The sequence below is a fragment of the Pristiophorus japonicus genome, chromosome 7, assembly GCF_044704955.1.
Source record: "Pristiophorus japonicus isolate sPriJap1 chromosome 7, sPriJap1.hap1, whole genome shotgun sequence".
Taxonomy (NCBI): domain Eukaryota; kingdom Metazoa; phylum Chordata; class Chondrichthyes; family Pristiophoridae; genus Pristiophorus; species Pristiophorus japonicus.
In genome coordinates, this window is record NC_091983.1 from 136,676,488 (window position 1) to 136,700,486 (window position 23,999).

Consider the following 23,999-nt stretch of genomic DNA (forward strand, 5'->3'; position numbering starts at 1 on the left):
ATCTTCATCCCGAGACTTCCGGATTTTTGATGCTGTACTTGTACTTTGCAGTAATGTTATAATTGTACAAATGTTGCTTCATTGTCTCAAAACTTATAAGAATGTGGTTTGCTGGCCAAAAAGAGATTGTGAGTGAATACATGATGTAGCTCTTCAAAATGTTGAGCAATCATAATAATAGGAAACTAGGCAGATATAAACTAACAAATTTCAACTTTGTTTGTCCGTCTTCAACGTGTTTTGTTCTAATGGCAGTTTCAAAGGCTTGGTTTTGGACCTGGAAGATGGAAATTTACTGAAACTGGGTGAAGATGGGACAGTTCTGAGGTAAGTATTTAGTTTTGTCATTTGTACTACATTAAATAACAACCACAAGTATCATGGAGATGTAGGGTGCCATTATACTTTCACTTTTGTGCCACTGTCATGCGATTTTAATTTCCCAGCAACACAAAAATTGGAATATAACTTCTTTTCAATGTAATTGCACTTGGTATATGGGAGGTGCTGGCAAAACTGTAATTTATTTATTTATTACCAATTCCTATTTTCCCAGAGAAGGTGGTGGTGGTCCTCCACCTTGAATCGCTGCAGTTTTTGTGCTGATGGTACGCCCACCATGGTGTTAGGGAATTCCAGGATTTTGACCCAGTTATGGCAAAGGAACAACAGAATATGTTCAAGTTAGGATGTTGTGTCTCTTGGAGATGGTGGTGTTCCCATGATAGTGTAGTTCTTGTCTTTCTTGGTAGTATAGACTTGTAGAGCTGGCGATGCTGTTGAACTAAGCTTGGTGAGTTGCGTCCTGCAGGTGCACATATTGCAGCCACAGTGCACTGGCAGTGGAGAGAATGGATATTCAGTCCATTGGCAGAGCTGCCAGTCAAGTGGACTGCTTTGTCCTGGATGTTGCTGAGCTTCTTGAGTATTGTTGCTACTCCATCCAACCAGAGTGTTGTCAGGACCTAGAGCCTTAACTGTGCCCTCTTTTTAATGTTTCTTGGTGTCATTTGAAATGACCCAAATTGGCTCGACCCTGGCATCTATGATGATGGAAACCTTGGGAGGAGGCGAATTGGCCACTTGGCACTTTTGACTAAAGACATTTTTAAATGTCTCCTGAGTCAGGTTCAGATTTGAAAAAGTGGAATATTAGACCCTCAAGAGAAGTCCATCTTGCATTACTTCAGTTTACCATGCAAGTCATAATATGAATGCAGGCAAATTGTATTTGTTCACTTGTGAGTTCTTTTGGTACTAAACTAAACTACATTTGCAGATTTAAATTACACTTGTTCCCCTCCTCCCAAGGTTTCCATCATCAGGGGTCAGGGTCAGAGATGCCAGGGTATGGCCAATTTGGTTCACTTCAAATTACATCAAGAAACATTAAGCTCATTAGCTTAGCCCGGCATGGGTTTGACGGGCCGAATGGCCTCTTTCTGTGCTGTCATCATTCTATGATTCTGTGATTAATTTTTGTGACAAACGATCTAGTTAGGGCTGAACCATGTTAACTTCAGCCAGACAGATTGTTCAATGCTGCTAAATTGTAAATGATTAAAGTGGATGACAGAATATTTGTTACTGCTATAAATATTTGTAAGTTAGTTCCTGAAACCATTGCCAACACAACCACAATCCTGTAAAATCAAAAATTTTGAAAGATTTGTTCTATTTAATAACTTAGTAAATAAATAGCATGCAATATGCTTTGCTTTTTTGTATCATCGTTAACTTAAGAAATATTCTCAAAACAAGTGATCACAGAACTTGTAGTAAACTGTTTTTTAGCTAAGTGTAAATTAATGGATCACCAACATTTTATATTTCAATTAGGGCTAGTCATGGCACTAGAATTTTGACAGTAGAAGAGATATTGGAAACTTATGGAAAGAAAAGAAAATGGAAACACTTCAAAACTATCAATGGAACATTTGCACGTTCAGGTATGGAGCAAAAGACAAGTAAAAGCATTAATGTGTGTTACTTAATTACATTTTTTAAAGAGTGTTTACTTCTGTGCAAGCTCCTCAAATGTTGAAATACAATTTTAAAAACAATGCTGTTGAATGGAAGAAAATACATTTACCTTAACATACAATTTTGGAATAATCTTCAAAATGTTGAAATTATTCATTGAATTGTAAAAGTTAATTCGAAATAGCACTCTATCATAGTTATTTAATCGAATGAAACAAATTCTAAATATATAAATTATCTTTTGTAATAGAAATACAATATGTAATATTTCAAAGAACTATTACTTCAACTTTTATCTCTTTGCCAGGCAAATATCATTTCTATGACAATTATTTTGACCTGCCAGGAGCTTTGCTGTGTGCTCGGGTAGTGGATTTATTAGATCAGGTAAGACAACATTATTTTTAATTCTGTTGTATTTTGCTTTTCCACATAGAATCATAGAAATTGCAGCACAGCAGAGGCCATTTATCCCATTGCACTTATTCTGGTTGCTAACTCTAACTGGAATGATCTACTCCAATTTTAATCCCCTGTTATCCCTGTATAACATTTTCTTTTGGAGAGAGCAGAAAGTTTACTTTGCATGAAAGAGTGTTTTATTTGCTGTAATGGTTTGTTCTATTTTGGTTACAGCAGAAATTCACTCAGCTCCAGGAGTAATCCTCAAAGTGAAACATTTTGTCTGGAAGATTCTTTTTTCCATGAACTTATGAGCGATGTTAAATTTTGGAGCATAAAGAAAAAGCAAAAAAAACTGCAAGCTGAAAAACAAAACAAAAACAAAGTACTGGAAACACTAAGCAGGTCAGGTCCATGCCTGAAATGTTAACTCCACAAATGCTGCCTGACCGGCTGAGTATTCCCAGCATTTTCTGTTTTTATTTCAAATTTTGGAGGCAGGTGTCATATGCCTCCAATTACTGTGTTTGAAGAGCAAACGGTGATCAGATTATTTTTAAGAATGATATAAAATTGATGACCTAATTGAAGTCTGCAGAATGGTATTGTCCAAGCTTCAGAAACTCTACATGGCAATTTTAAGTTTTCTAAGGCAGTGGGCTCAATTTTCCCCAGTCATTTGTGTTGTTTTTTTGGCGCCCGCCGCTTTTTTTTGGCCCAAATTAAAAAATCCTAGTTTCCCCCATCTTTGTGCGCCAGTGTAACGATTTTTTTAGGTTAGTTTTTTTTTTGCGTAACCTGATGTCTGCGCCAGTTTTTCACAATTATGGAAGTTTGGCCAATTTAAATTTCTCCTAGGACGGTGTAGGTGACCACTCCCGAAAAACCTTCTGAGCACTGAAGAGAAAGCAGCGCACATTAAAAAATCGGTGCAGAAAGACGCCATTGTTTTTATGCGAAGTTTTGGAAGGAGTCAAGAACACATAAATATGCATCATCAAGCTTAATTTTCAAACTTAAAACACAGGAAATGGAAGTTTAATACAATTATTTAAGTTTTCATTTTTTAAAAACCTGACAAGTCACCACCCGGCTTGAGGGTCGGACTGTCGGCTGGCAGAATCGGTCCCTTGCCCGAACACAGGGGCTCAGGGCTCGGCTTCTCAAGCAGCCGGGGGTGGGAGGAGTGGGGGGCTGTGGATGGCATGAGAAGCCTACACTACACATCAAATGAAGCCCGGGGTGGGGGGGGGGTGTTTCCCGACTATTGCGCCTGCTCAGATCTGGGTATGGTCCATACTAGGGTGTCAACCTTGGAGAGAGGGAACAAAGAAGCTTGTCCTGCCTGCCGTTTTGAACTTCTTGCAAAGGTACAATTTAATCCTGGGGGCAATACTGACAATGCCATACCCTTGTGCAAGCCTTCTGCATGATGGTGCTGCGGAAGAGACAATTGATTCGACGTCATCGAGTGACGAACCTCAGAGCCCGTAGGATGATGGGCAGGAGGTCTTACCCACGTTGGGTATATCAAGACAGGCGTTCATACCTGCACCTAAGTGATGCAACTGTGTGAGAAGGCTGCGTTTCTGCAAAGAAGTTGCAACTGAGATCTGTGAGTTGGTGAAAGCAGATCTGCAACCTAGAAGCGTCAGGAGGACTGCTTTGTCAGTTCAAGTGAAGGTTACAGTTGCACTTTCATTCTATGCATCTGGATCGTTCCAGGCTACAACTGTGTGTGCCATTTCTCAACATGCAACACATATCTGCATTTGGCAGGTAACTGCTGCACCATATGCCCGGAGGAATGATTACATAAAGTTCCCCATGACCGCCCAAGCAATGCCTGAAAGGGCTGTGGACTTCTCCAGGATTGCTGCTTCCCAAAGGTACAGGACCACATTGATTGTACCCACATCGCCTTGCGAGCACCTTTGGAGGATTCCAAGATGTACAGGAACAGAAAAGGCTTCCACTCCATTAACGTGCAGCTCGTGTGTGTGATGAAATGCATTGCATCATGTCAGTTGCTGCAAGATACCCTGGGAGCACCCATGATGCGTCCATCCTACATGAGAGCATTATATCTGCCATGTTTCAGCAGCAGCCAGAAGGGCAGAGCTGGCTACTGGGAGACAAAGGGTACGGCCTCACCACCTGGCTCATGACGCCCCGACGCATAATCCGGACGGAAGCTGACCGGGAATACAACATGTCGCACATTGCGACGCACAGCATAATAGCGTTTCCGATACCTGGACTATTCCGGAGGCTACTTGCAATACTCCCATGAATTTGTCGGTCAGTTTACTGTTGTGTACTGCATGCTGCATAACTTAGCCATCATGAGGCAGTGGTAGCTGGTAGTAGAAGACCCACCTGTGGTGAGAGTGGCTGATGATGATGAGGAAGATGCAGATGACGAGGAGGGAGAGGATAAGGAAACCATGCAACTACCTGAACCCAGAGCACGACGGCGGAGGAGAGCGGACTGTCGTGCCCCTTTAACGATTGCTCGAGCTTTGCTCATCCGTGAATGCTTTGCTGTCTGAAGGCTCAGCGGCAACACTGGAGTTTAGAAGAATGAGAGGGGATCTCATAGAAACATAAAATTCTGATGGGATTGGACAGGTTAGATGCAGGAAGAATGTTCCCGATGTTGGGGAAGTCCAGAACCAGGGGTCACAGTCTAAGGATAAGGGGTAAGCCATTTAGGACTGAGATGAGGAGAAACTTCTTCACTCAGAGAGTTGTTAACCTGTGGAATTCTCGACCACACAAAGTTGTTGTGCCAGTTCGTTAGATATATTCAAGAGTTAGATATGGCCCTTACGGCTAAAGGGATCATGGGGTATGGAGAGAAAGCAGGAAAGGGGTACTGAGGTGAATGATCAGCCATGATCTTATTGAATGGTGGTGCAGGCTCGAAGGGCCGAATAGCCTACTCCTGCACCTATTTTCTATGTTTCTATTCCAAATGGACCATGTTTACTGTTTGGACCTGTTCTGTAATGTTGTGTGTGTTAATGGAACAAATGATGGAAATGATTTTTCTTTAGTTCAGTAAGTTGTGTTAATAATGGAACAAATAAGGTAAATGATTCAGGTATAATTTAAAATATATTTTATTCAAAAATTTAACAAGCATTTATTCGTACTTAACTTTAATAAAAAATATTCTTGTATCAAATTTAAAGTTTTCGGTTAAGATCACTTACAAACTTGTAAACTTGTAAATTTACATAACTTACAAAAAACTTTTAATTTGAAAACAACAGTAACACCCCTGCCCACATGTGTTGGCATAGCGTTTCTCTGGTTGGTACCAAGCTTATTCTTTAAGCATCTCTGGTAATGCGCACTTGTTTGGCGGGGGCAGGGAATGCAGGCTGTAATGTGGAGGGCCCGGCTTGGGCTGCTTCTTCAGAGGCTGGTCTGGGGATTGGAGTGGGAGTGGCAGTTGATTCTGTCAATGGGCACGGGGTCTGGGTGTGTTCCCTTATTGCAGCAGCTAACTCCAACATTCCCTTCATGTGCCCTGACAGTGTGTCAACTACCTGCAGCATTCCTTCCCTCATGTTCGCCGACAGTGTCTCAGCTACCTGTGACATTCCCTCCCTCATGTGCACCGACATTATTTCAGCTGACTGAGCCATTCCCTCCCTCATGTTCCCAGACAGTGTTCCCATTTCTCGTGAGAGCGTTAACTTCTCCCGAAGGTCCTGATACCTCATCACCCACCCCACTGATGGTGTCCAGGAGCGATCGAGTAAGGTCAATGCTCTCCCCACTCATTGCCATCATTTGAACCACATCTGTTACATCCTGCACCTCCTCACCCTGGGTGTGCCTCGCTGCACCCCACTGGGACCCGCAGCCTCGGACGGTGGGGCTGTGGGTGTGCCTCGCTGCACCCCACTGGGACCCGCAGCCTCGGACGGTGGGGCTGTGGGTGTGCCTCGCTGCACCCCACTGGAATCCCCAGCCTCGGACTGTGGGAAACTATGGAATGGCCCACCAACACTCAAACCACTCTGGGAAGGGGCTGGCACCTCAATGGGCAGCACATGCATCTCCTCCAGAGTGAGTACAACAGTGGGGACATCATCCATCCCCTCCCCTCCCCTCCCCTCCCCTCCCCCTCCCCCTCACCCCTATGCTCTTGGTCTGGAAGGTGAGATTGGAAGATGTTCTCCTCTTCAGGCTCGTCCACGTCTGAATAATCTTCTGTATCGTCCGTGTTGCAAAATATAACAGAACAGACAAATGGTTAGGGGCAGAGGACTGGCCAGGGTGGGGTGGCATGAGTAGGCTCACACAGCGCAGGCAGCAGGCTGATTTGAAGGACCACGATGAATGATAGCACATTGCATCCACCGAAGCGTAGCTGACGGGGACATCCCCATGAACCGTAGCATGGCTAACCTGCACAGTACTTAACATTTAGCAAAGCCAAACTGTGGAATTTTCAGGACTTACCCTCTCGCTCGAGTGTGGGCCCAGCTTGTGCAGTGGTGGTTACTTTTCTCCAGGCAGAACCCATCAAAACAGTGACCGTGTCTTCCAAGGGTGTCAGTGGGTGCAGATTTGCTGGGCCTCCTCCTGTTCGAGTTCTTTCCATTTTGTTGTGTGCTACATTCCTTTGCAAAGATGAAAATATAACTTTTTAGAGAGGGTGTCTTTCTGCTGGGTGGGACATCTACAGCTGGTCACATTTACAATTGCATTGAATAAATAAAAATATTACTTACACTAACTACTTGACCAAGGTCCTGCCACTTCTTTTTGCACTGGCCCCCAGACCTCGGGGTGGTCACCATTGCACAGTAATCTTCTGAAAGTTGGTTCCAGCGTTTCTTCTTTTCTTTTGGTGCAACTTTTAAGTGATCTCTGCTGGTGACCAGCTCGTGCCATCCGGCCTCAATCACAGTAACCAGTGTCTCCACTTCATCCTGTCAGAAATTCTTGGTCCTTGTGCTGTGTTGCATCTTGTATTGCAGCTCTGATCTTTCCAATGAAAATTAAAGTTCTCACACACAACTGGCTCTTTAAAAATGGCTAAATGCAGACCGGGTGCTGCACTGGGCATGCACACCCATAGGAATCACGTCAAAAACGTCTTTTTTTTTGTGCATGCGCAGAAGGGGCAGCATCATATTTTCGGCGCCAACATTAGGCTCCACCCCCCAAGGCTACAGGACAGGCTGCGCAGCGCCATTTAAAAAAAAAAAGGACGGGGAAGCTTGCTACTTTTTTGGGGAGTAGTTGGGGCCAAGGAAAATGGCCAAGGAAAATGGGCGGAACTCTGGCAATATGCAAAAAAACGGCATTGGGGAAAATTGAGCCCAAGTGATTCTAATATTCATCTTAATATTTGCATTCTGTATTAGGTAGAACTGGAACCTGCTAGAATTTGATTTGCTTGAGTTGAAATTTAGAATGCTGTAATTAAACCTTTTTAAATGTGAGATTTCTCTTTACAAATTAGGATGTGCATATAAAAGAATTCAGAGTGGTGTAAACACATATTTACGGTTGCTATAAATATTTTTCTATGCCTTGTTTAGTTCAAGAAGAGAGTTACTTTTCTTGCAAATGAACACTGAAGAAAACAAAAACAAGGAAGTGGTGGATACATCGTACCCACAATGCGGTGATGAGGATTCCATTGTGCCTTGGTTTTAGTTATATGAAAACGTTAGAGGATATTGTTGGTGCAATTGAATTGAACCAACCCACATGGATGAGTGGAGATTTTTTTTCATTCACCCAGGAAATAAAAATGCTTGCCTTGCCACGAAAGATACCACATAAATGTTGGTGCAAGGAGTGTTGTGTAGCTATTCCTGGCAATCTAACTGTAATTAATGATCGATTATCACGAGTAGATTCTTAGAAATTCTAATTTACAAGAAAAACAACAGTTACTTTTAAGAGCTGATAGCTACCAAATTATATTGTGTTTGAGAAGTAAATGTTTTACCTTTTGGAAATAGTAATTTTTTTTGCAGAGTTACAGGCCTATATTTCCCACCAGCCTTTCACCAATTTCCTGGTGGATCTAGTGCATCACCACCCCCTGCTATATTGCTCCCAGGATCCACCTTTACAACTAGATGCAATTGCTGCGATTTGCATTGTTTGACTACTGTTTTAAAGGAATTAGTTTGAGGTGGGAGGCTCAAGATTTTCTTTGCGCTAGGGCCTGTGCAAGGCTGTCTGCAATCCCACCCTGCAGCAGGCTTTGGAGGCCTAACGCCGCTAAACCCTGCTCTCATTTTGGCATGTCTCCTTGGCGAAAACCGTGGAGCCTGCGTTCAAATTTCTAATGACCCAAAGGCTGGAAAGTTGTCTCTGGTTAGGGACACACCTCCATGATGGAAGTTCTGCCTGCTTACCCCCTGCAGAGGTCATCCAAAACCCGGCAGCCTGAGTCCGAACTCGCGCCAAGTCCCGTTCACTCATCACCCCTGTACTTGCTGACCTACATTGGCTCCCGGTTAAGCAACGCCTCAATTTCAAAATTCTCACCCTTGTTTACAAATCACTTCATGGCCTCGCCCCTCCCTATCTCAGTAATCTCTTTTGGCCTCACAAACCCCGAGATATCTACATTCCTCTAATTCTGCCCTCTTGAGCATCCCGAATTATAATTGCTCAACCATCAGTGGCCGTGCCTGGAAATAAAATTCACCAGATTTAACTCACCACCTTCTCCCAGAGATGCTGCTAACGTTGGCACTAAAGGTGGAGCAAATCAAACATGTATTTCACCACTGTGTGATACTGTTCATCAAGGAAATAATATCAAAATGTAATCATATAGGCTCTCTGTTTCAACTTTTCATCACCTGCAGATACAGAAACAAACTTGGCGGGGAGTGGAGTCTCAATTGACTATTTCTAATTTCCGTTGTGTTGCTCCAGGGTTAAATACAGTGTAGATACAAATTATATTGTAACTGTCATTACATTATGTTACTTGTAGTAAGAAAACTGAAATTCTGACGGGTTTAGCTCCGCAGGCACATTTGCAGCAGAACTGAGCACCCACCCACCTGTGTCGATGGTCATAGACCCGTCCCAAATCTTGGGAGCAGGGTCTTTAGGGACATAGTGACAGGAGTAGGCTTCTCGAGCTTGTTCCACCATTCAATTAGATTATGGCTGATCTGTATCTTAACTCCATTTACCTGCCTTGGTTCCGTATCCCTTAATACGCTTGCCTAACAAAAATCTTATCAATCTCAGTTTTGAAAATTTCAACAACTTTTTGGGAGAAGCGAGTGCCAGATTTAAAAAAAAAAAATTGTTCCTGGGATGTGGGCGTCCATATATTGCCCATCCATAAATGCCCGTGAGAAGGTGGTTGTGAGCCGCCGCCTTGAACCGCTGCAATCCGTGTGGTGTAGGTACTCCCATAGTCCTGTTAGGGAAAGAGTTCCAGGATTTTGACGCAGCGATGATGAAGGAACGGCGGTATATTTCTAAGTCAGGATGGTGTGTGACTTGGAGGGAAACTTTAAGGTGGTAATGTCTGCTGCCCTTGCCCTTCTAGGTGGTAGAGGTCGTGGGTTTGGGAGGTGCTGTCGAAGAAGCTTTGGCGAGTTGCTGCAGTGCATTTTGTAAATAGTACACACTGCAGCCACAGTGTGCTGATAGTAAGAGGGAGCAAATGTTGAAGGTGGTAAATAGGGTGCCAATCAAGCGGGCTGCTTTGTCCTCGATGGTGTTGAGCTTCTTGAGTGTTGTTGGAGCTGCACTCATCCAGGCAAATGGAGTGTATTCCATCACACTCCTGACTTGTGCCTTGTAAATGGTGGAAAGGCTTTGGGGAGTCAGGAGGGAGACACTTGCCACAGAATACCCAGCCTCTGACCTGCTCGTGCTGCCACAGTATTTATGTGGCTGGTCCAGTTAAGTTTCTGGTCAATCGTAACCCCCAGGGTGTTAATGGTGAGTTATTCGGCGATGGTTATGTCGTGAATGTCAAGGGGCGTTGATTAGATTATTGTTTGTTGGAGATAGTCATTGCCTGGCACTTGTGTGGCGCAAATGTTACTTGCCACTTTTCAGTCCAAGCCTGAATGTCGTCCAGGTCTTGCTGCGTGCGGACATGGACTGCTTCATTATCTGAGGAGTTGCGAATGGAGCTGACGCGTCATCAGCGAACATCCCCACTCCCGACCTTATGATGGCGGGAAGGTCATTGATGAAGCAGCTGAAGATGGCCTGGGACACTGCCCTGAGGAACTCGCAGCGATGACCTGGGGTTGAGGGGCTGATTTGATTAGTCTCCAATAACCACAGCCTTTGTGCTAGATATGACTCCAGCCAGATGAGTGTTTTCCCCCGATTCTCAATGACTTCAATTTTACGAGGGTTCCTTGATGCCACACTCAGTCAAATGCTGCCTTGATGTCAAGGGCAGTCACTCTCACCTCACCTCCGGAATTCAGCTCCGTAGTCCATATTTGGACCAAGCCTGTAATGAGGCCTGGAGCTGAGTGGTCCTGGCGGAACCCAAACTGAGCATCAGTGAACAAGTTATTGGTGATAGCACTGTTGACGACACCTATCAGTTTGCTGATGATTGAGAGTAGACTGATGAGGTGTTATTTAGCCGGTTTGGATTTGTCCTTTTTGTGGACAGGACATACCTGGCAGTTTTCCACATTGTCAGGTAGATTCCAGTTGTAGTTGTACTTCTGGACCAGAAGTCTTCAGCACTACAGCCGGGGTGTTGGGCCCATAGCCTTTCCTGCATCCAGTGTGCTCGCCTGTTTTATGATATCACATGGAGTGAATCGAATTGGCTGACGACTGGCTTCCGTGCTGGTGGGGACCTAAAGAGGAGGCCGAGATGGATCATCGCCATGGGACTTGTGGCTGAAGAAGATTGCAAATTTCCACTACCCTTTCCTGACATCACTCCTGAAAGGTCTTGCTTTAATTTTATGCTCCCTTGTTCTGGGCTCTCCTTTAAATGGAAATAGTTTATCTCTATCCACCCTATCAAGTTCTTTAGTCATCTTAAATATCTCAATTATATCACCCCATAATCTTCTATATTCGAGGGAGTACATGCCTAGTCATAGAAACATAGAAAATAGGTGCAGGAGTAGGCCATTCGGCCCTTCTAGCCTGCACCGCCATTCAATGAGTTCATGGCTGAACATGCAACTTCAGTAACCCATTCCTGCTTTCTCGCCATACCCCTTGATCCCCCTAGTAGTAAGGGGTTCATCTAACTCCTTTTTGAATATATTTAGTGAATTGGCCTTAACAACTTTCTGTGGTAGAGAATTCCACAGGTTCACCACTCTCTGGGTGAAGAAGTTCCTCCTCATCTCGGTCCTAAATGGCTTACCCCTTATCCTTAGACTGTGACCCCTGGTTCTGGAATCTTTCATGCAATCTTTCCTTATGATTTAACCCTTTCAGCCCCAGTATCATTCTGATGAATCTGTGTTGCACGCCCCCCCCCCCCCCCCCCCCAAGGCCAATATGTCCTTCCTGAGGTGTGCTGCGTTGCCCAGAATTGAATGTGGTACTCCAGATGCAGTCTAACCAGAGCTTTATGCATTAATATACTTGGGCTGTGCACGTTACATCTGCTCCCCTGGAGAATTTAAAGGGCCAGTACAAATGGGTAGAATCTTAATGTAACTGGGTTCTGCCCTAAATACCTCGTTGTCCCAGGTGGAAGCCAAGCTTTCTGCTCTCTCCAGCCCCAAGGCCTACTTGTCAATTCCCACAAGTTTGCATAAAGAAAGATAGACTGTGTACATTAAACTTAAGTGCTTCTGAAACCAGTATTTTGTTATAAAGCAGTATCTGGTATGATCATGTAAGCATTTTGTAGAGGGGCCACTGCAATTTAGCTGGTTTGAGTTGGCAAAATTATTGTGGGCAGCTTGGCTACAGGATAGACAAGAGCTTGCATCACTTAGAAGTGAATGCTTGAACAGCTGCCAATTAATTTCCCAAATACGAATAGCAGTAACTGCATAAAAGATATACATGTTCAGGAGGAGGGTCTCCACAATACAATTGAGTTTAGAAATTATTAATGTATACTGGTGGATCTTCTGTGGCATAGCTTGTTGGGCGGTGCAGTATTTTATAATGGTTATTGTAACGTATAATATTGAATATTATGATACAGTTGGTATCTGTTGGTGCTGCAGAAAAAAAAAATCTCCCTTTCTGTAACTACTATGCACATCCCATACACTTAATTCTTTTTATGGCAATTTCTACTTTTTGTGTTCCATTTTTTTCCCCCCTCCTGTTTTATGTAAATAAAAATTTGAGCTATTGCGTGACGCAAAAGTTAGCTTGTAAAAAGTTTGACCCCCAAGGTGTGATTTATAAGGAGATACACAATTTGAGACTTTTATTTTAGTGGCTCTCACATGAAATTGCTCATTGTGAGTCGGAGGATATGGTATTTTATATTGTCATGTCGAATATATTATTAAAGCCTCTGACTTATAGTAAGTGAACAAGTGATATTGCATTTTGTAACATATTATAGTAGTATTAGTGGTATTTCTGGGTTCAAATTGAGATTATGCTCACTTTATAGTGGTGAGATTATGCTCACTTTGTAATGTAAAATATTAATTGTGTATGTTTAGCTACGCTTTCAAATTTTGGGTCCATGAGGATTGAAGGAGATAAGATTTGGAACTACTAGGTGGCCAGGGATATGATGGTGTTGACAGGCAGTCTGGTAGTAAATTTGGGAAAGGGGGAAAGAGAATGAAGGCTGTAAGTTGTCCCCTCCCATTCCCAGAAGTTGTATACCACAGCATTGAGCTGGTATCTTTGTTTTAGTTATTTAAAATGCTAAATGGGCTTATACTGTAATTGCTAGCTGTCGGTGATTACCGTATAAACCCATTATTCATTTCAAGTAACTAAGACTGACTTCCCATCTCTGTGTTGGGAAAGACTTTTGTGGAATCCTACCCTGCCAAAGATAAAGGCTGTAGTGATTGCAATATTTTGGAACTTCTACTTTTATGGCCTGGTTGGGATTCAGTTTTAATTAATGTTATGATATTACTGTAAAGATTAAATTAATTTTAAGAAGTTAACTGCCAGAGGTAAAGTGTTTTTGACTTGATTTTTAGACTGCTTAGAGTGTAAAGCAGTATGGTTCCCCGGTAGGACCACAAATAAATCAGCCATCAACTGTGTACTTTGCATGTTACAGTAGCTTTGAGGCAATAAGACTCATTGGCCTGAGATATTTCTCACCATTATGATGGGACGGTTTGCATTCAGTCCACCCTTCCTGGAGCTTTGCTGAACAGGCATACAGGTGCTGCAAGCTACTATGTCAAAAGGGTGACTTTCAAAGTGGTAGATTTAATTTGCTGCTCACTGACAAGTCCTAAACAGATAGAGTTGAGGGATTGTTTTTAAAAACATTTCCACATTCTCGCTCTCGCAAGTGGCTCAGCCTGGGGGACATACAAGCTCCAGGCCAAGGTACAAACATGTACATCCTGAAACGGGAAGCCAGAGCTAGCTAGTTTCAAAGTGAGTCTGGACCAGAGTAGTGGTTATCTGCACATTTGTTGATTTTATGGCACAACAACGCTCAGGATGTAGACAAATTTTGCTGAGAAAGCTGCATTCTGTTTTGATGCAAAGTTACTCAGTTCATTGGTTTTCATTCAGGCTTCATCTGATTGAAATGTTTTTCATTTCCCCTTTCCATAAAGTTTTCTGTAAAGAATCTAGTATACGGAACAGGGAATATATGTCATGCTGATGTTTAACTCGATATTGTGCAGTAAAAGTGTGCCCCAGATTGTAGGGCACATGAGGCTTGTTTGTGGAAGTAACAGGTCATGTTGATCACAAATGACTATCTAGTGTAGGCCTGTGATATTTGTAACAGCCACATTCCCACCTGTGACCCTGGAACTACTTGAAAGTTCTTCAAGTGCTTACTGGAATTTTACTATGTTGGCAGAAGTGCACTAAACCATTAAAGAACTTAAATAAAAACCTTGCAGAGGCTGATCACCAACTCTCTGACACCTCCTCCTCCCTCCCCCTGGACGATGACCCCACCACTGAATATCAAGCCATCATTTCCCAGACCATCACTGATCTCATCTCCTCTGAAGATCTTCCCTCCACAGCCACCAACCTCGTAGTCCCCCAACCCCGCACAGCCCGCTTCTACCTCCTTCCCAAGATCCACAAACAGGACTGCCCCGGTAGATCCATCATTTCAGCCTGTTGTTGTCCCACAGAACTTACGGGTCGGGAGAGAGCTGAAAGTCCGACGGTAACACAATCTGCCTTGTTACACGTCGGCGCACATCTCCCCGGCGGTACGTCCCATTGCCGCCGCAAACAACGAGCCAAGGATCCCGCCCGGGCTTTGCAACTGGGTTTCGCCGCAAAGGGTCAAATCGCGGCGAAAACCCGGTCGCAAACTTCTCAAAAATCCGGCTCGTTGGCTTTTCTCATGGAGAATGGGTAAGAGGTGGCTTGGAAGAAACTGCCTTGTTGCTGGAGCTGAAAAATAGGGAGAGATAGTCGGAAGGAACATTGGGCAGAAATAATGATTTTTACAGCCTTCAAGTTGGGAGAAAAGTTTCTTAGTACAGATGCAACGTCCCAAATCCGGACCTCCAAAAACCAGAATTGTCCAAAAACCGGACATTTTGGTGATCGGCACGCGGCAAGGTCTGAAATCCGGCAAGGATTCGGTCCACGGCGAGGTCCGAAATCCGGCACGGACTCAGTCCCGAGGATTCCGGATTTCAGACTTTGTATCTGTACCATCTATCTATCTGCGAGGTGGCTTTTAGGGTGAATCAATAGGTCAGTCTAAGCATTGCCGGTGTGACATCATTGAAAATTGTTATAGGAAATGTGCGCTATACACAGACTCAGTGGCCGTGAATTTGTGATTGGTATGACGTCGTACTCTGTACGCCCCCTTTTGAAATTAACCGCAAGTTCGGGATTTCTGCATTTGTTTTATTCGTTCCTGGGATGTGGGCGCCGCAAGGCCAGCATTTATTGCCCATCCCGAATTGCCCTCGAGAAGACAGTGGTGAGCCACCACCTTGAACTGTTGCAGTCCATGTGATGAAGGTACTCTCATCGTGCTGTTGGGGAGGGAGTTTCAGAATTTTGACCCAGCAACTGTGAAGAAATGATATATTTCCAATTCAGGATGATGTATGAGGGAAACTTGGAGGTGATGGTGTTCCCATGCACTTGCTGACCTGTCCTTCTAGGGGTAGAGGTCGCGGGTTTGGGAGATGCTGTCGAAGAAGCCTTGACGAGTTCATAAGAATATAAGAAATAGGAGCAGGAGTAGGCCATACGGCCCCTCAAGCCTGCTCCGCCATTTAATAAGATCATGGCTGATCTGATCACGGACTCGGCTCCACTTCCCCGCCTGCTCCCCATAACCCCTTATCCCCCATATTGTTTAAGAAACTGTCACTTCTGTCTTAAATCTATTCAATGTCCCAGCTTCCACAGCTCTCTGAGGAAGCGAATTCCATAGATTAACAACCCTCAGAAGAAATTTCTCATCTCATGTTTTAAATGGGCGGCCCCTTATTCTAAGATCATGCCCTCTCGTTCTCGTCTCCCCCATCAGTGGAAACATCCTCTCTGCATCCACCTTGTCAAGCCCCCTCATAATCTTATACATTTTGATAAGATCACCTCTCATTCTTCCGAATTCTAAAGAGTAGAGGCCCAACCTCTTCAACCTTTCATCATAAGTCAACCCCCTCATCCCCAGAATCAACCTTGTGAACCTTCTCTGAACTGCCTCCAAAGCAAGTATATCCTTTCGTAAATATGGAAACCAAAACTGCACGCAGAATTTCAGGTGTGGCCTCACCAATACCTTATATAGCTGTAGCAAGACTTCCCTGCTTTTATACTCCATCCCCTTGGCAATAAAGGCCAAGATACCATTGGCCTTCCTGATCACTTGCTGTACCTGCAGACTATCCTTTTGTGTTTCATGCACAAGTACCCCCAGGTCTCACTGTACTGCAGCACTTTGCAATCTTTCTCCATTTAAATAATAACTTGCTCTTTGATTTTTTTCTGCCAAAGTGCATGACTTCACACTTTCCAACATTATACTCCATCTGCCAAATTTTTGCCCACTCACTTAGCCTATCTATGTCCTTTTGCAGATTTTTTGTGTCCTCCTCACACATTGTTTTTCCTCCCATCTTTGTATCGTCAGCAAACTTGGCTACGTTACACTCAGTCCTTTCTTCCAAGTTGTTTATATAGATTGTAAATAGTTGGGGTCTCAGCACTGATCCCTGCGGCACCCGACTCTTCTCTGTTAGTTAGCCAACCCTCTATCCATGTTACTATATTATCCCCAACCCCGTGAACTTTTATCTTATGCAGTAACCTTTGATGTGGCACCTTGTCAAATGCCTTCTGGAAGTCCAAATACACCACATCCACTGGTTCCCCTTTATCCACCCTGTTCGTTACATCCTCAAAGAACTCCAGCAAATTTGTTAAACATGACTTCCTCTTCATAAATCCATGCTGACACTGCCTGACTGAGTTTTGCTTTTCTAAATGTCCTACTTACTGCTTCTTTAATAATGGACTTCAACATTTTCCCAAGCAGAGATGTTAGGCTAACTGGTCTACAGTTTCCTGCTTTTTGTCTGCCTCCTTTTTTTAAATAGGGGTGTTACATTTGCAGTTTTCCAATCTGCTGGGACCTCCCCAGAATCCAGGGAATTTTGTTAAATTACAACCAATGCATCCACTATCCCTGCCGCTACTTCTGTTAAGGCCCTAGGATGCAAGCCATCAGGTCCAGGGGATTTATCTGCCTTTAGTCCCACTATCTTACTGAGTACCACCTCCTTTGTGATTGTGTGATGTTCCTCCCCCCACCCTTATAGCCCCTAGACTATGCACTGTCAGAATATTGTTAGTGTCCTCTACTGTAAAGCCTGATACAAAATATTTGTTCAGAGTTTCTGTCATCTCCATGTTCCCCATTACTAATTCCCTGGTCTCATCCTCTAAGGGACCAATATTTACTTTAGCCACTCTTTTTTTCATTTTTATATACCTATAGAAACTCTTGCTATCTGTTTTTATATGTTGTGCTAGTTTACTTTCATAGTCTATCTTCCCTTTCTTAATCATTTTATAGTCGTTCTTTGCTGGCTTTTAAAAGCTTCCCAGTCTTCTGTTCCCCCACTAGTTTTGGCCACTTTGTATGCCCTTGTTTTTAATTGGATACTGTCCTTTATTTCTTCAGTTAGCCACGGATGGCTATCTTTTCTGTTGCGCCATTTCCTCCTCACTGGAATATATTTTTCTTGAGAGTTGTGAAATATCTTCTTAAATGTACACCACTGCTCATCAACCGTCCTACACTTGAATCTATTTTCCCAGTCCACTTTAGCCAACTCAACCCTCATACCTTGATAGTCTCCTTTATTTAACTTAGTACGCTGGTTAGAGATCCAACTTTCTCACCCTTCATCTGAATTTGAAATTCAATCATGCTATGATCACTCATTCTGAGTTGCTGCAGTGCATCTTGTAAATGGTATAGACTGCAGCCACGATGCATGGTGATGGAGGGAGTGAATGTTGATGGTGGTAGATGGGGTGCAAATCAAGTGGGCTGCTTTGTCTTGGATGTTGTCGAGCTTCTTGAATGTTGTTGGAGCTGCACTCATCCAGGCAAATGGAAAATATTCCATCACACTCCTGACTTGTGCCTTGTAGATAGTGGAAAGGATTTGGGGAGTCAGGAAGTGAGACATTCTCCGCAAAAGACCCAGTCTCTGACCTGCTCTTGCAGCCAAAGTATTTATCTGGCTGGTCCGGTTAATTTTCTGGTCAATGGTTATCCCCGGGATGTTGATGGTGGGGGATTTGGTTTATGTTAAATCCCGAACTTGCGATCTGTCAAGTTCCGACTGTGCATTGACTTCACTGTCCGTTTCACCTACCCATTCAAATCGACTTGCTGGCGCGCATTAATTGCCCTGACATTTTTATGTCTGGTGCAAGCAGGTGCAGGAGCCTATTTTACAGCCTAAGGGGAGGAGGATGAAACATAGAAACATAGAAAATAGGTGCAGGAGTAGGCCATTTGGCCCTTTGAGCCTGCACCATCATTCAATATGATCATGGCTAATCATTCCCTCAGTACCCCTTTCCTGCTTTCTCTCCATACCCCTTGATCCCTTTAGCCATAAGGGCCATACCAAACTCCCTCTTGAATGTATCCAATGAACTGGCATCAACAACTCTCTGCGGCAGGGAATTCCACAGGTTAACAACTCTGATTGAAGAAGTTTCTCCTCATCTCAGTCTTAAATGGCTTACCCCTTATCCTAAGACCGTGTCCCCTGGTTCTGGACTTCCCCAACATCGGGAACAATCTACCCGCATCTAACCTGTCCCGTCCCGTCAGAATCTTGCATGTTTCTATGAGATCCCCTCTCATCCTTCTAAACTCCAATGTATAAAGGCCCAATTGATCCAGTCTCTCCTCGTGTGTCAATCCGGCCATCCCGGAAATCAGTCTGGTGAACCTTCGCTGCAAGAACGTCCTTCCTCAGATTAGGAGACCAAAATTGAACACACTCTTCCAGGTGAGGCCTCACCAAGGCCCTGTACAACTGCAGTAAGACCCCCCCTGCTACTATACTCAAATTCCCCAACTATGAAGGCCAACATACCATTTGTCTTCTTTACCGCCTGCTGTACCTGTATGCCAACTTTCAATGACTGATGAACCATGGCACCCAGGTCTCGTTGCACCTCCCCTTTTCCTAATCTGCCACCATTCAGATAATATTCTGTCTTCGTGTTTTTGCCCCCAAAGTGGATAACCTCACTTTTATCCACATTATACTGCATCTGCCATGCATTTGCCCACTCACCTAATCTGTCCAAGTCACCCTGCAGCCTCTTAGCACCCCCTCACAGTTCACACCGCCACCCAGTTTAGTGTCATCTGCAAACTTGGAGATAGTACACTCAATTCCCTCATCCAAATCATTGATGTATATTGTAAAGAGCTGGGGTCCCAGCACTGAGCCCTGCGGCACTCCACTGGTCACTGCCTGCCATTCTGAAAAGGACCTGTTTATCCCGACTCTCTGCTTCCTGTCTGCCAACCAGTTCTCTATCCACTTCAGTATATTACCCCCAATACCATGAGCTTTGATTTTGCATACCAATCTCTTGTGTGGGACCTTGTCAAAAGCCTTTTGAAAGCCCAAGTACACCACATCCACTGGTTGACCCTTGTCCACTCTACTCGTTACATCCTCAAACAATTCCAGAAGATTTGTCAAGCATGATTTCCTTTTCATAAATCCATGCTGACTTGGACCAATCCTGTCACTCCTTTCCAAATGTGCTGCTATTTCATCCTTAATAATTGATTCCAACATTTTCCCCACCACTGATGTCAGGCTAACCGGTCTATAATTACCCGCTTTCTCTCTCCCTCCTTTTTTAAAAAGTGGTGTTACATTAGCTACCCTCCAGTCCATAGGAACTGATCCTGAGTGGATAGACTGTTGGAAAATGATCACCAATGCATCCACTATTTCTAGGGCCACTTCTTTAAGTACTCTGGGATGCAGACTAGCAGGCCCCGGGATTTATCGGCCTTCAATCCCATCAATTTCCCTAACACAATTTCCCGCCTAATAAGGATTTCCTTCAGTTCCTCCTTCTCACTAGACCCTCGGCCCCTTAGTACTTTCGAAAGATTATTTGTGTCTTCCTTCGTGAAGACAGAACCAAAGTATTTGTTCAATTGGTCTGCCATTTCTTTGTTCCCCATTATAAATTCACCTGAATCCGACTGCAAGGGGCCTACGTTTGTCTTCACTAATCTTTTTCTGTTCACATATCTATAGAAGCTTTTGCAGTCAGTTTTTATGTTCCCGGCAAGCTTCTTCTCATACTCTATTTTCCCCCTCTTAATTAAACCCTATGTCCTCCTCTGCTGAATTCTAAATTTCTCTCAGTCTCCAGGTTTGCTGCTTTTTCTGGCCAATTTATATGCCTCTTCCTTGGATTTAACACTATCCTTAATTTCCCTTGTTCGCCACGATTGAGCCACCTTCCCCGTTTTATTTTTACTCCAGACAGGGATGTACAATTGCTGAAGTTCATCCATGTGATCTTTAAATGTTTGCCATTGCCTATCCACCGTCAACCCTTTAAGTATCATTTGCCAGTCTACTCTAGCCAATTCACACCTCAAACTATCGAAGTTACCTTTCCTTAAATTCAGGACCCTAGTTTCTGAATTAACTGTGTCACTCTCCATCCTAATAAAGAATTCTACCATGTTATGATCACTCTTCCCCAAGGGGTCTCGCACAACAAGATTGCTAATTAGTCCTTTCTCATTACACATCACCCAGTCTAGGATGGCCAGCTCCCTGGTTGGTTCCTCGACATATTGGTATCGAAAACCATCCCTAATACACTCCAGGAAATCCTCCTCCACTGCATTGCTACCAGTTTGGTTAGCCCAATCAATATGTAGATTAAAGTCACCCATGATAACTGCTGTACCTTTATTGCATGCATCCCTTACTTCTTGTTTGATGCTGTCCCCAACCTTACTACTACTGTTTGGTGGTCTGTACACAACTTCCACGAGCATTTTCTGCCCCTTGGTATTCCGCAGCTCCACCCATACCGATTCCACATAATCCAAACTAATATCCTTTCTTACTGTTGCATTAATTTCCTCTTTAAACAACAATGCCACCCCGCCTCCTTTTCCTTTCTGTCTATCCTTCCTAAATGTTGAATACCCCTGGATGTTGAGTTCCCAGCCTTGGTCACCCTGGAGCCATGTCTCCGTGATGCCAATTACATCATACCTGTTAGCTGCTATCTGCGCAGTTAATTCATCCACCTTATTCCGAAATCTCCTCACATTGAGGCACAGAGCCTTCAGGCTTGTCTTTCTAACACACTTTTCCCCTTTAGAATTTTGCTGTAATGTGGCCTTTTTTGCTTTTTGCCTGAGGTTTCTCTGCCTTTACGATTTTAGGATGAGAACATTCTTCGTTGTTGTGGCTGCTGACTGACCTGTTGAGTGTTTCCAGCATTTTTGTATTGAAGATTTTCTGGCCAAACATCTTTTCCTGTGTCAAAATCTTTCCCGATATGTTTTTGAACCCAGAAATTAAGCATAGTAAACACCGGCACTAGGCACTCTATAGATGGGATATATCGGTTTAAGGGTGAACTTTTTGTGTGCCGATTATTTCTCAACGTATTACAATAAAAAGATACGACTGATTTGGATTAACATTTCTACTTTTTGGGCACAATTCAAGTAATGGAGCATCTAATCTAATATTGAGTAGGTAAGCGCTGTTTATCTAACAAACATGGTATTATTTACACATCGTTATGAAAGATGTTTGATTAAATGTATACCTGTTTTAAATCCTTCAAACCAACATTTCCAATTACGAGTTACTATTAAAAGCTATATAGATTGTAAATATATGCCAGTGGATGACTTCTGTCTTCTATTTACATATATTTACAATCCTGTTTGAGTATTCTCCTGTTTTCTGAGAGTCAGGAAGTGAAAGGAGCACCGCCCCACTTGATCACAGGTTCACATTTGCACAATGGTACACCCCTGGGATCCGTGGGCCACAAAGCTGCGCACAACTCTACGCGTCTGAAAACAACTTCACAAAGGGGGGGTTCGCATGAGATAAGTGCTGATTTCGTTCAGATGTCAGCAGTGTCTCAGCTACGCTGCCAACCACAAATTCAGGGCCAATACTTAATATAATCTACAATAATAGATGCTTAAAAATCAAGTATACAATACACTGAATTATTGGGTGGTATCACTTAAATTCTTAAATAATTAGAATACCCTAACTATATTTCAGTACAGTAATTTCCATCTTTGTGTCTTACAGGGCATTTTGCCATATAATGTTTTTAACCCACAGAAATATTTTGATTTTGGCTGCAAGTATGACTGTTCTGACTCGAACTGATCTGTACTTCTGAATTTTAAAAAGTTGAACTGATGTGATTAGGGTGTTCAAACCATTGTTTTTTCACAGAATAGAAATGTGAAGAAATATGAATTCTGGAAGGATGTAATTGCTTCCATAGAGTACAATTACAAAGCATCTGCATTCAAAGGTAAGGCATTATTTCTTAATTCTCGAATGCACTCTTTTATAGGAATTTATAAAAATTTGGGGTTGTCAACTCTTGAAAAGGCTTGTACGTCTGGAACTTTGTGATAACAACTCCTAAGATGCCATCCAATACTTGCAGGCTACTTGAAGCTTAATTGTTGCTGCTGATTTTCTTCTGATTTATTTGATCTCTATTTCAGGCTAAGTGTTGAAATAGTATACTTCAAATTTTCTTTCACCAGTTATATCATGTCTCATTTGTGTAAAAGCATGTGATATTGTGGTATGGATATAATCCACTTTACAAGTCACCGCAAAAGTACTTGCACTATTCTTTTTTTTCTGTGTCTTATTTAAGCAACTCTGAATCTTTGGTTGCTAGAAGGAAGAAATGTTAAGTTTGTACTTTGTCTATTATTGGTATGCCAACATAACACTTGAGTGGAATTTACTGTCAATTTGTGCCCAAAAAAACAACGTAATCGTGGAGCAATACCAATTTCCGGTGCAAAAGATTGAGGAAATTCAGGTGCACGTGATTTACGCCCGTTCTTGCACTACACCCGAATTTTGTGTCTTTTACGCCTGTCTATCAATCCCTGTGCCTGAATGCATCTTGGCTCATTTTAATTGCTCTGCCCCCAGACTAAAGAGCTGTGCGCAGGAACTTCTTGAAATAATGTTTATTTAAAACGGGTGTAAAATTAAGCCCATAATTTTAGGTAAAGCAGTAAACAGTCATTTTTCTGGTGTTGTATTGACATTTTTTGAAGAGATTTTTATTTGATATCCTCTCTGGGACCGGTACTTTGTTTCTTTGAATGCATGTTTATGGCATCATTATATGTCATATTAAAATTTAAATACTTCCGTTATTGCATGTTCTTAAACATGCTGTGTTGATAGTTAGCTGCTTTGAATCTTTAATTTTTATACTTAAAGAAGTAATATATGGTGTGAGATCGTCACTTTTCTTGAGCCCTGATTGTTTACACTGATTTCTGCTTGCTTATGCCCATTTTTACATGAAATTGGCAGGAAATTTAAATATACTTCAGAATGGGTGTAACTTCCTGATTATGCCACCTCAAGAAATTCCACCCATACTGTCCATATTTACTGTTTACGCATATGGTAGTAGTTTCAGATTCAATTTACTTTAGTACCTTATTTTTCAATTTGGTTGAATGCATTATGATGATATATCATTACTTTGACCAGCCATAATAAGTTCGCTTGATATTATCCATGTTTGTAGCTGTTCAGGCCAGAATGATCAAGCACTCTTTAATGGACTTTTTCTTGGATATCGAGTTACAGCAGATGAGAATGTTTTTTGTGTGCTCTGCCATGTTTTGAATAAGGTCAAATATTAATAACTTGGACCTTTGGACT

The 23,999-nt window shown here is 42.9% G+C and overlaps 1 protein-coding gene across 1 annotated transcript in view; it reads left to right on the plus strand.

The window, feature by feature from the left end:
- The window catches only part of nt5dc1 (5'-nucleotidase domain containing 1), a 796,921-nt gene that overhangs the window by 35,015 nt on the left and 737,907 nt on the right, over positions 1–23,999 (plus strand). Inside the window, exons 3-6 of the mRNA XM_070885335.1 lie at positions 256–327; positions 1,840–1,949; positions 2,291–2,370; positions 22,524–22,605. Of these exons, the coding sequence (XP_070741436.1) occupies positions 256–327; positions 1,840–1,949; positions 2,291–2,370; positions 22,524–22,605 (344 nt within the window). The remainder of the gene's footprint in view (positions 1–255; positions 328–1,839; positions 1,950–2,290; positions 2,371–22,523; positions 22,606–23,999) is intronic.